At 37.4% G+C, this 13,938-nt stretch overlaps 1 protein-coding gene across 1 annotated transcript in view; it reads left to right on the top strand.

The window, feature by feature from the left end:
* The window catches only part of LOC109211296 (protein tesmin/TSO1-like CXC 5), a 32,139-nt gene extending 23,425 nt beyond the window's left edge, over positions 1 to 8,714 (top strand). Inside the window, exons 7-8 of the mRNA XM_019374818.1 lie at positions 1,272 to 1,655; positions 8,261 to 8,714. Coding sequence (XP_019230363.1) covers positions 1,272 to 1,655; positions 8,261 to 8,511 — 635 coding nt within the window. The 3' untranslated portion in view covers positions 8,512 to 8,714. The remainder of the gene's footprint in view (positions 1 to 1,271; positions 1,656 to 8,260) is intronic.
* Positions 8,715 to 13,938: the final 5,224 nt, after the last annotated feature.

The following is a 13,938-nucleotide window of genomic DNA, read 5'->3' as shown; positions in this document are numbered from 1 at the left end:
TTACTAAATAAGACTTTTTTTCTTTTGTTATGGTCATATATAATATATCAAACAACAAAGAATTATTTCTAAGATATTTTGGCAAAGTTACTAATAGATCAATTTGGACTAAAAATCAACCCAACTTTAAATGGGTTGAGATGGGTTGGGTCAAGATGAACTGAGTTCAATAAATGGACGGGTCAATAACTAGCCCAACCTTGGGCAGGTTGAGCGGGTCATTTGGGCTTGGGCCAAATTTGACAGCCCTAGTCACCACTACTATTTCTAAACCCCTTCCTATACCACCTGGATTTGTTAAGCTAGAGCCATGAGTGTGTAGCTTATAGGAACCCTTGTGTGGAGGTTCCCATTTAACATTGATGGTCTGCTTAGTAGCGGTTGAAAGTTTGTCTTAGCAACAAGGAGAAATTCCACTGCCTCAGCAATGGTGTTCTTAATAGGTAGCCTCTTTTTGGTTATTGAACATGTTGCTATTTCTGGCTAGCCAAATGTGCCAGAAACAGAATGGGAGGTGTCCCCGGGTGATGTTGCTGTTAAAGTCCATACTCCTAATTTTGGAGTAACAGACCATTCATGAGCTTGGAAGTTAAGAGCATTTGTACAAGAACTGTAGGTGCATTCTTGAGCAATGCTCATCTACAGTGAGAGATAAGATTATCTACAATTTCTTTATTACAAAATAACAATAAATAAAAGTTAATAAAACTGCATTTTTGAGATGCATATATTGTATATGAAAATTTTATCTGCCTTTTCCTATTTAGGGAGTATAGATAAGATCAGAATTACTTAAGAAGTTTGCCAAATTAGGAATAAATGGAAATTGCATCTATGTGCTTGAGTATACCACTAAAAGTAAACCAGAATGCTCCTTACCAGAGCAAGAAAGTCAGGCCATCTATTTCAACAGTTTAATGCAAGCTCCTGAGTGGAGGATGACTAAGCTCGGGCACTTATGCATAAGCTGGTACAGCGCTTCTGGTTTAGATGATAGCTAATTTAAGATCTAAATTTATTTACAAATTAGTCTGATATGGAAAAAAGCTTTATTAAAAAGAAAAAAAATTGTTGTATCTCTTTTACCAGATAGAGGACCATATCATGATAAATTATCATTTGGACAATCATCAGGATTTCTTTTTCTTTTTTTCACCATGGAGAGATTTAGCATCTATTATCTGTTGGTTTTTCCATGTGATTGTTTGGTTTTAGCTGACATTTCCACTATGCATAATGTTTTAATTGATTATGTGTTGGAATGCTTTCAGATGAAAGAGATGCTTCACTAAAACAAGCGAAGTGCCACAGTGAAGCTTCTTACCCTTCATCAGGTGTTGAGAAGGTTATACCTGATGATTGTTCAAGTGCAGTCCGGGCCGAGAATATTGATGAGTCTAGTTTGGATAGTGCTAATGTACCAAAAGAAAGGCCAATGTCTCCGGGAACATTAGCACTCATGTGCGATGAACAGAATACGATTTTTACTGCGGCTGCTGCTCCCCCTAATGACCGAACAAGCCTTAGCAATAATACATCTTCCCAACTTCCTCATGGGCAGGGCATGAAAGAAGTCTACCCAGAACTGGAGAAGATCGTATTGACGCGAACCCGTGATTGCCTTAAAAAGCTGATCACTTTAGGAGAATTAAAAGGTAGGTTTCTAATCTTCTGTCTGAAAATCTGATTCTACTTCATTTATTGATAGCACTTGCCAAATGCATCTGAATCAATGAAACCAATAATAAGCCCTAAAATTCCTATCAATGAATATATGCCCTCAGAATGATACAACAAGAAAGCTTCTCAATTGTAACGACCCAAACTCCCACCGGAGCCGTGACGGTGCCTAACACGGCTTGCTAGGCAAGCCAATCCTTCCGCAATAACAATAACTAAATTAACAGAAGCTTAATAATCTCAACAACAAGCTTAATAATCTCAACAACAGTAATATCATAACATATCTGAGAAAAACAACAATAACACAACTACAATCATCCCAATGATCTGGTGTCAATGAGTGCATGGACACTACAGAGTCCCAAAATACATAGTAAAATCCTCGGTACAACTATCTGAATGATAAAATAGTGATAACAGAAATAAACAAAAGAGTACTTCAAGTTCTGCGAACGACATAGCAGCTACTTCATAGTCTCCACAAGCTGAATCCGATGCAAACCTCTAACAATCGCCACGCCCCGAAGTACCTGGATCTACACATAGAATGCAGAGTGTAGTATGAGTACAACCGACCCCATGTATTTAATAAATAACAAACCTAACCTTGGGCTGAAAGCAGGGACAGATCAGAAGAAAGTCAGTGTTCATCACCAATAATCAATAACAACTTATAATATAATGAAAACAGTAAAAGTAAATAACTCAAAAGATATCATGTTCAACTCTTTCACAATTATAGAAAATTAGACATGTTTTCCAAGTATGACAGTCAAAGCCCAATCTTTCACCAAAATTTCTAAAATATGAGATTATCGAGGAATTTGTGATTTTTCCAAACTTTCAACAACAGATAAAACATTTCATTTATCAACTAGCATGAGGAAAATATATTTCTATGCCTACATGTCAAGTCAATAACATCAAAGTGAAATCATTAAGTACACTCACTCTCAGCACACTCAAGTGCCTGGAACAAATGCCCCTCACCATTACACACTCAATCACTCAGCAGACACTAATGCCCCTCACCAAAACACATATATATCACTGCGCCTGCGTTCATTGTAATATCAGATTCCGGAGGGGCGGATCCTGGTCCAAGCGCTAATCAATAATCAATATCATTCCGTTGCAGCGTGTAACCCGATCCAACATAACCCACAACACGGCTCTATGGCCCACATCAGTCATCAACCGCTCAAGTCTCAATAGCTCACATCTCATAGAACTCGGCCCAACTAGTATCACATATAGAAGGAAAAAACAACACGCGATATGACAAACAAATAATGTACAGAGACTGAGATACAACTTGCAGATGAGGAATTATGACGAAGAATATGACTAACAATTAAGGCAAACATCTCAAAATAACAAGATCATCCCTATCATGTCTCAAACAAATAAGTTCATAGCCTAGGCATGATTTCTAGTACGAGTCATAACTCAAATGATCATACAAGTAGATGAAACACAGATATAGAGGCATGAAAGCAACCAAGTCACATAGTAGCCTAAACTCTACCCGGATTATGAACATCCCGGTGCACGCACACATGCCCGTCGCCAGCACGTGCGTCACCCCCAAAACATCTCAAGTATCATAGTTCACAAGGATAATTACCGTTAAACCAAGTTTAGATATGTTACCTTAAAGCGGGGAATCAAAACTCCAAAAAGCTCTTCCCACACGAATCGACCTCTGAACTGCTCGAATCTAGTCAAAAACAACTTCATATCATCAAATAATGTTGTAGGAAACAACCCCAAACAATAAAGCTTCAATCTTGGACAAAATTAAAAAGTCAACCCAAAACGTCAACCCGAGCCCATTTCACGGAATCCGACACAAGTCACAAATTTCCAACACCCATTCGTATACGAGTCCAAGTGTCCAACCATACTAGTTTCATCCAGTTCCGACTCCGAATGGCGGTTCAAATCCTCAAATTTCATTTAGAAAAGTTTTTACTAAAATCCCCAATTTCTTCACTTAGATTTATCAATCAACCCTAAAATCAAGGTTGGGATCATGAATAATGAACAAATCCGAGTCGAAAAATACTTACCCCAATCCAAATTGTGAAAATCCTCTTCAAATCGCCCAAATCCGAGCTATATAACTCAAAATGTGATAAAATAACTCAAATCTCGAAAATGATATTTTAAAGGTCTGCCCAGGCATATGCATCGCGACCGTGGGAACCTTATCGTGATCGCGAAGACCAAAAATTTCACTTCCATAAAAGACCTTATGCAAACGCGGCCCTAGGCTCGCGATCGTGATTCACTAGTTGCCAAGCCTACGCGAACGCGAACATTCCCACGCGATCGCAAAGGCTAAAATCCTGACGCGCCCGACCATCCTTCCCTTCTACCCGAATGCGACTCCCCGTATGCAAACGCAAAGGCCACTGCCCCACAAGGTCCGCGAACGTGACCCCTCCATCGCGAACACAAAGAGCAAAACTCACCTGCCACCAAATACACTCCGCGATCGTGACCCTCCTTCCGCGATAGCGATGAACACCAGAAGACAACTCATGCAAAACAAGGAAAATTGGTCCAAAACCACCCGAAACACACGGAGGCTCCCGGGATCCCGTCCAATCACACCAACCAATCCCAAAACATAATACAGACCTGCTTGAGGCCTCAAATCACATAAAACAACATCAAAACCACGAATCGCACCTCGATTCAAGCCTAAGGAACTAATGAATTTTCAACTTCCAAAACTCATGCCGAACCATATCAAATCAACTCGGAATGACCTCAAATTTTGCATACAAGTCCTAAATGAAGCAACGGGTCTATTCCAGCTCCCGAAACTACAATCCGAACCCGATATCATCAAAGTCAACTCCCGGTCAAACCTATGAACCTTCCAAACCTTCAACTTTCCTACTTTCGCCAAAAAGCACTAAATCAACCTACGGACCTCCCAATCCAAATTTGGACATATGCCTAAGTCTAAAATCACCATACGAACATATTAGAACCATCAAACACTATTTCGGAGTCGTCTACACAAAAGTCAAACTCCTGTCAACTCTTACAACTCAAGCTTCCAACCTTGGGACTAAGGGTCCCAATTCACTCCAAAACCTCCCCGAACCCAAACCCGAACCAACCATCCCCGCTAATCATATAACAACAATTACACATATGTAAAACATCAAACAAGGGAAACATGGCTAAAATACTCAAAATGACCGCTCGGATCGTTACATCAATCAACCAATCAACCGGCTTCGCCTCAATTTGAAGCTATGCAGGGACTGCCTTCTGTATAAATCCTCTTATAACTATTCCATTCTATGTGGTCCCAACTCATTCCAATATTAAGACAAACTAGGAATTCACTGAAATAGGGTAAATCTCAGACTTACAATACTGATATACAAATCTACAATCAAGCTTAAACACTTACCAAATACCAGACTTAAAGTTTGGCCTTTGTTACCAACTAGTTAGTATTACCCATATGGATTATTTTCTTTTAGTATGCACATGTAGTTTGATGAAAAGTATGATTTTTGGAAAAATCTGAATAAGAAGTTATAGTTGTGTGCTGAAATATTTATGGATTCCTGTCTCCATGCCAAGGACTGCGAAAGTGAGGTAGGCCTCAATTAGAAACTTCCATTAAATAAACTTGGCAAAATACATAAGTTACCCATGAACTATGGACCAAATTCGTGTTATACATTTTTTGCGAATGAAGTTCACCTTACACCACTCAACATTTCTAGAGTGTCTAATACACACAACTTTGCCTACATGGTCGGCGCGTGGTTTACCAACAAAATGAGGCGTGTGCAGAAACAAAAAAATATACTTGATGCTTTATTTGAACGATCCAGATCTAATAAATTGATCCAATTTAAATTGATTTTTCTATTTTCTTTTCCTTCTTTTGTTCCTTTTCTTTTATGTTGTGTTTTTCTTTCTTCAACAAACAAAACTCCTCCCATGTTTGTCTTTTACAGTCCCCATCGTCCCCGGATCCTCCATTTGTTTTCCCAAAATTCCTCCCTTAAAATTAAGAAGAGTCCAATAATAAAGCTTGATCGCCTATGGAACTTTAAAGGTGGAGAGGGATAATATATAGTTTTGAAGAGGGATCTTCTAGGTTTGTCCAAATTATTTTGGGATTTTTTTGAGAGGATTGTTCAAATGAAGGGATTAGAAGTAGAGGAAGAGGACAAAGCTAGTGTAAGTGTTTGCATTCCGCCTAAGTATGCTTTGCTTTTAATGAGATGTTGCGGATCTTACTAATCGTTTCTAGGAATGACCTGCTCAAAAAGAAAAGAACGAAGAAGAAGAAGATAAGAAAAATAATGGAGAAAGTGATGTGAAAATAGAAACTATGCAAAGAAATTTGAATGGTGGCCGAGGGGATGATAGCCATGGTGGTGGATTTGATGAAGAAGATAGGTTTAACTACAATTTTAAGTTTTTTTATTTTTTAATACGTCAATGACACATGTCACTATTTCATTGGAGCGTGACATTACACATGTTTTGAGAAATTGGTCAAGGAAAAAGTAGTGTGCATTAGGCAAACTATGAAAAGGTTGAGTGTTCAAGGTTATTTTCGTCCGCAAAAAGTATATAATAGAGATTTGGTCTATAGTTCAAGGGGTAACTGTATTTTTCCATTAAGCTTTCTGGTAAATCAGCTGGTTAGGTAGTTTCAAAGCTGAAATAATAGTGCATAATCAGTTGCCAAGAGCTGAAAAGTTTGGAGTTTAGATGAGACAAGTAACCACATAAAACTAGCACAAGTCCCATGCAGTGGCATATCTAGGTTGGGGGCCTGGGTTTACGTACACCCATGTTCCCCTCCCTAGATCATGTATAATAATGCTATCTCTCTGTTTCAATTTATGTGAACCTATTTCCTGTTTAGTCCGTGCCAAAAAGAATGACCACCTTCCATATTTGAAAATAATTTGCCTTTATGCAATGATTTATAACCACAAAAAATATGTGTGTCTCATTTTGCCTTACAATTTCAAAAGTCTTCTCTTTTTTCTTAAATTCTGTGCACAGTCAAATAGGTTCACATAAATTAAAACAAAGGGAGTATATTTTCTTATAAAATACTTAAACATATGTGTAGCCAAGTTCAAAGTGTCATATGGTGCAATAATCGTTGTGTGCACCTCTTTAAGTGAGATCGGGGGTTCAAATCCTATGTGTATTTTGTTGCTTTTCCTTTCTTTTTTCTAGAATTGGGTCCACCCACGAGGACAGGCATGTCTGGTATCTGTTCTTGCATTTTATTTGGGTACGTTTCTCTTTTTCTTATTTGTTTGGTTTATTTTTTCTAAAATTCCAAGTCTGACACATTGAAATCCCTATTTTCCTTTTGTCGCCGTAAAGTTTTATATAATTAAAGCAAATGTGTATATTAAAACTAGTAAAAGTAAAGGATGTAGCATATAGCCAATGGGTTTAACTGATCTGAACATTTTTGCACGGAGATATATGTAAAAATTGCTATTAATTTTATTAAGCTATAATTTTAAAAGCGTAATGGGTTCAATCGTAAGAACCTAAAAGTTGAACCCGCCAAATTTATATCCTGGATCCACTTCTTCGTAATAGTGCCTCCATTCTCTCGAAATCTTAGATTCTGCCCCTGGTCCTATGAGTGCTGGAAACCAAAGGCTTACTGAGCGGATGCCACTATGTCATAGGATGATAATCTCAAGTTACGACAGGAATTAATTCTTGTTCGTTTGGTAAAAGTCTAGCCGAAGAAGTCGAGTTGGTAGACATACTCACAAATAGGAAAAAGGCATTGATCGGTAGATAGAGGTGGCAAAATGGTTAAAAGAAAGCAGTTATCCATCCATATTATCCATTAAAAAATGGGTTGGATAATGAACTTCTAAAAACGGGTCGAATATGGATAAGAACTATATTATCCACTTAGAATATGGATAACCAAATGGATAACCAATGGATAACTAATGGGTTTACCTTTTACATTTGTAAAGCCTCATATTGGGTTCCTCAAGTTTGGGAGACTAGGAATTCTCCTAAAAGTGATCATATTCAAGAAGCTGTGGATAATATGGATATCCATATTATCCGCCGGATAACCCATTTTTTATCCGTATTAAATATGGGTCGTTCGGATAAGTTATCCGTTTTTTGAATTAGCCGTTTTCGACCCGTTCATATCCGGTCCGATCCGACCGGCCCGTTTGCCACCACTATCGGTAGACAAGACCTTCAAAGAGTGGTCCTCTGCACTTGTAAAGAATTCACTTTCGTGTTCTCTTAATCTCTTCTTGCCCTTAAATTGAATAAAGCATTTTCTTAAAACTATTTTGCAATATACTTTGAAATTTCATAGCCTGTCTATCAGGAATATCCTTTCTTTCTTATTATGTTCGAGGGGGGTGGGACCTTTGAAACTGCAAAGTATGCTTGGTTCATTTGCAGTTTTGTTATCCCCTCCCCGCTTCACAAGAGGAACACAGTCCATATGTTGATACTGCTATGTTTCATTTGGGATATGTTGATTTGTTACTAAATACGTCTATTCTGAATACAGAAACAAAATGTTCTTCAATGGTGCGAGGTGCCGATTCAGGTAGCCAAAATGAAGTGAATGGCAACGGCATAGCCATGACTGATTCAAGGAATCAACATGAACCTTTCAGGAATAGTCTTGCCAATAGTGTTCCAACTCCTCCTCCACCTCCACCGCAAAAGGTTGAACCTGGAACTACTGCTTTTAGTAATAACCCATGTCCTAAAGTTCATCCTCCGGATGAGAATGGTGACGTGAAATCAAAAAGCTGAAATAAACTGTAAAGAGATTTAGGATGAGGTTTGCCTCGAGCTGCTGCATCTCTGTAATATTAGGCTATTCTTTATTCAGTTTGTCTTCGATGCAGTGCAAGGTTATTTCAGGCCTCATTTGTTAGAAGTTAGAACTAACTAGCACCACTCATGTAACCTTACTACAGTTTTCCTTAGTATAATTTTATTGAAAGTTACAATTATTCATTTTTTTTTTCTTTCTGAAATCATGTGTAACTGGTAAGGTTTCTGTCATGTGACCAGGAGGTCACGGGTTCGAGCCGTGGAAACAGCCTCTTGCAGAAATGCAGGGTAAGGCTGCGTACAATAGACCCTTGTGATCCGGCTCTTCCCCGGACCCTGCTCACAGCGAGAGTTTAGTGCACCGGGCTGCCCTTTTCATGTGTGCAAGAAAACTCGAACAAAATGCTAGATTTTCCGTGTAAAGATGTAATGCTCAAATCTTCTTTCTGCTTTTTGCTTGATCCTTTTCCATTTATTTTTCCTAGTGAAGTTATGCAAAAAGGTGCGCAAACTAAGTTTTAATACCATTGCTTATTATTAAGCACATAGTAGCGCCTGTAGTGCTGAAAATTTTAGTCTTAATGGTTAGTTACGTTGATATTTGATTTCTTCTCTCCTGATTGCAAAGACTTATTACTTCTGCTCTAATTTGAAAAATTAGAAAAAACGTTTCTTCTATTTGGATGTATCAGTAACTAGTTTCTGGATACAGGTGTTGTGCATGTACCCCGTACTATAAGTATAAACACTAAAAAGTTATAATATTATTAAAAGTATATTTGAGTCATCAAATAAAACTTAGATAAAACAATTTGTAAGTTCCTTAAAATGATGATCATTCATTCTATTTATTTAACTCGATGAAGAAACCTGTCACAACAAAAGTCCTCTATCCTCGGATGCTGTATTCTAATTTTGATATATTAATTTTGTATTTACTTAAAAAGTCAAGACAAAAGTACACACTCACTTTGGAGTATTTTTGTTTCATTTATAGGTGTGAATGACATAATGAATTGCTACATATAGATGGAAAAATACATGGAAAAAAAATTGAAGCAAGAGTTATGCTTTTAATTCTCCAAGCTAACAACAAATGAAATATGCACCATTGTCGACGCTTAATTTTCCCTCCACTCCCTTTAAATTTCAGTTTGATAATCAAATATGCATTTCATCAATCACAAATAAACTTGATTTTCACATCCACAAAGAAAGCTCTTATCACCACTGAATGAGGAAAAATCCTAGAGCCGCCGTCAAGAAACGATTTTCCCCCACCTTCCCCTCTAAAAAGTCAAGCCACCACTACAATATTATTAGTCTAAACTATTGCAAAGGACGAGTCCTTCCTCAGATATATCTGAATGTGAGTGAGATGTTTCAGACGCACTCTTGAAAAACTCATAATTTTACATGTTACCAGCAAATGATGAATGGAAATTTCAATCTTTTTTCAAGCATACTATTCAAACAATGGAGTCGAGCTTATACTCTACAAAAAAAAATCTGCTATAAATAATTATATCGATATAAATAAAGCAAAGGAGGATGGAGAAGTGATTGATTCTTTGTTTGTATTTATAGGATGGTGGTCAGGTTGCATAATTTGGGATACGTATAGATTTTGCATGGAGAATGGGAAATGAACCATCCATTTATTTAAAAGTTATTTAAGAGATTTTATTAGAATATAACGTGGAAGAAACTTTTCAATATGAAGTGGACAACATGAGTGGGATGAAACGGACAACATGACGGGGTGCAATAATTTAGATTAGAAATAAAAACATAAGGGAAAAAGTGATTTTAGAATTTAGTGTTGCATTAAAGAGTAGAAATGATTGGAAGCTGGAGAAGCTTAGGGACATTATTAATATGAACTTATTTATTGTAAGTGTATTTACACTTTGTATATTTCTAAATATTGAGTGGTTAATATTTTTAAAAGGATATAAACGCCAATCATATATTTTAGAGATATTTTTGTCTTTTAACTTTAGACTTAGGACTTTCCCACTTTTAGTATAATATTATATATTATATATTATATTATAATCGTGTTACTAATGTTAATGTAATTATCACAATAAAATAGCTTAAAGATTGTACCCATTTGATAGAAGAGTTTTGTTCCGCAACACCATGTAGAATGGGTTCTCTTATATGGAGACTCTTCTCGATTAGATGGTGCCAAGAAAAGCTCCTTCATTTGGCGTAACATTCTGAAAGGACAGAATATGTGTGATCTAGAAATGGAAAAAGTATAAATTTCTGGACCACGACATGGCTATCAATAAGGATGGAATATTTGTAAAAGGTATATCTTGGTCCATTGGAATGGAAAAAATATGAATTTCTGGATCACGAAATGGCTATCAAATGGTCAGGATATCCGCAATTTTATTTATGGTCCGCTAACTGGAAAAAGAAAAGTTAATCTTAAGGCTAGTGAGTTAAATAATCCATAATGAGCTCATTGATTTGATTTACAGTGTCCATAGTGCTTTTCCACCTAGTTCTATCATTAAGCCCCAAATAACCCCCAATAGCAACTTTAAATTATCTGGAAACTCAATGTCCCAAAAAAGTTTTTAAACTTATTGTTGGCTTTGTTATCATTAGGGGTTGCAAACGGAAGGGTCGGGTCGGATATAGATGGGTCGAAAATGGGTAATACAAAAAAAATGGGTAAATTATCCGACCCGACCCATATTTAATACGGATAAAAAATGGGTTAACCGGCGGACAATATGGATATCCATATTATCCATGGCTTCTTGAATATGATAACTTTTGGGAGAATTCCAAGTCTCCCAAACTTGAGGAACCCCCAATTTGAGGCTTTACAAATATAAAAGTTAAACCCATTAGTATCCACTTGGTTATCCATTTTCTAAGTGAATAATATGGTTCTTATCTATATTTGATCCGCTTTTAAAAAGTTCATTATCCAACCTATTTTTTAATGGATAATACACACTTCTGGGTCGTTTACTCAAAAGTCAAACTCCGGTCAACTCTTATAACTTAGGCATCCAACCTTTGGACTAAGTGTCCCAATTCACTCCAAAACCTCCCCAAACCCGAAACAACTAACCCGGCGACTCACATAACCACAAATACACTTATGTTAGTCATCAAATAGGGTAAACAAGGCTAAAATACTCAAAATGACCGGATGGTTTATTACATTTTCCCCCTCTTAAAACAATATTCGTCGTTGAACGAGTCTAGAATCATACCTGGAGTCTCAAAAAGGTGAGGATATCTGCTCCACATCTCCTTCTCGGTCTCCCAAGTAGCCTCCTCGACTGGCTGACCTCTCAAGTGAACCTTCATCGATACTATATTCTTCGACTTCAACTTTCAAACCTACCGGTCCAAAATGGCCACCGACTCCACATCATAAATCAAATCCCTATCCAACTGTACCATGCTGTAGTCCAAAACATATGACGAATCCCCATAATACTTTCGAAGCATGGAAGCATGAAACACTAGGTGAACTCCCGATAGACTAGGTTGCAAGGCAAGTCTGCAAGCCATCTCCCCAACTATCTCAAGCACCTCAAAAGGACCAATATACCTAAGGCTCAACTTGCCCTTCCTCCCGAACCCCATTACACCCTTCATGGGCGAAACTCTGAGTAGAACCTTCTCACCCACCATATATGCCACATCGCGAGCCTTTTTGTCAGCATAAGTCTTATGCCTGGATTGTGCTGTATGAAGCCGCTCCTGAATCACCTTCACCTTCTCAAAAGCCATGCGCGTGCACCGGGGTATTATCCATGCTCGAGGTAGTGCTTATCCTATGATATGCTTTGAATTGATTGCTAAGTTTTATGTTGTTATGTTTCTTATGTTTGAACCCTTCTGTGAGCTAATTGGATCGTGTTAGAGGTTACATATAGGTTAATATCCTGATTGAACATGATAACTGCTATCTTTGTGATGAAATGGCCTAATTTGAGCTACGGTAGTATACTTCACACAGGCATACACTTTAGCATGTCACTTATATAAGTCCATGAGTATGTCATTTGATATTTGTTGTTCAAGAACATGTATTATTGTATATATTCTTTATGTGTGATATGGATTGGACTGATATCACGTGAGCGATTCGTGCGGATCCGAGTTATTTTATTAGTACGTGAGTTGTCCATGTAGCGTATGGATAATGATCCATCTCCCTAGGGTCATCCTTTCATGTTTCTCTCTTGATGGTGTACATACAGGTTGTGAGAAACCGGTGGGTTTTTGGTTGATGTGGATTTTTGTAATGTTGATCATTTTTTGGACTTTGCATCTCTTCTCTATTTGCAAATTCCTATGATTTTACTGTATCTTTTCTCTATTTGCTAGTTCCGGAGTGAATAATGCATTTATGCATATCTTCTCTATATGCTACCTTACTTGATGAGATGAGACACGATGCATATAGTCTCTATATGTGAATCTCTGTGACTTGACTTGTTTAATCATGCATGTCTTCTCTATATGCAATTGTTCAAGGATCAATTAATGTTTCATGCATATCTTCTCTGTATGCAACCGATGAAGCACTATCTGGTATTTCACACATATTTTTTCTATATGCAAGTTTGATGATTTAATGACATCGGACTTCTTTATATGCTGGATTGACCGCACATTGCCTCTTTGTGCACCGATGTGGTTTAATCTGTGTTATATGATTAGATGGCACCATTGCTATGTACTTGTGAAATTCAAGAATTGAACAAGCTATTAGCGAGTATCATTAATAATTCTTGCCACTATTATAACCTCAACGAGGTTAGTTATGATACTTTCTTAGTACATGGGGACGGTTGTACTCATACTATACTTCTACACCTACCATGCAGATCTTGGAGCTGATCTGCTGTGGATGACATAAGCTGGCATTGAATATGTACCTTCTTTTCGGATATAGCTACCACTTATCCTTGGTAGTTTTGGATTCGTACTCTATTTATGTATATTTCAAACATATGCTGTATTTATTTTCGTACCAGCTTTGTAAATCTAAATCTTAGTGGCTCATTACTTGTATTACCAACCCTTGGGATATTGTATGAAAACTTAGCTATTTCATTTATTGAGTATACGATCTTTATTAGAATTGTGTAACTATTGTTTGCCTTACCTAGCGGGTTGGGTTAGGTGTCGTCACGACTAGGTGGAGTTTGGGTCGTGACATTTGCTTCTATCAAATTTGATGAAAGTGACAGTCCATGGTATGATAATGGCAGTTGTTCCAGGCATTTTTAGGGTCACAGATTGGTTTGAGTTGGTTTGCTTACCATTACCTGGCAAGCAGTTTGAGGCGGGGGATATGGATGCTCAATGACTTATTGAGAAGGAATACCATAGACTCGGGGAGTCATTAGAGTG

Source organism: Nicotiana attenuata, unplaced genomic scaffold (assembly GCF_001879085.1).
Source record: "Nicotiana attenuata strain UT unplaced genomic scaffold, NIATTr2, whole genome shotgun sequence".
Classification (NCBI taxonomy): Eukaryota; Viridiplantae; Streptophyta; class Magnoliopsida; order Solanales; family Solanaceae; genus Nicotiana; species Nicotiana attenuata.
The sequence above is the reverse complement of the archived record's forward strand: the minus strand, read 5'-3'. Positions and strand labels throughout refer to the sequence as shown.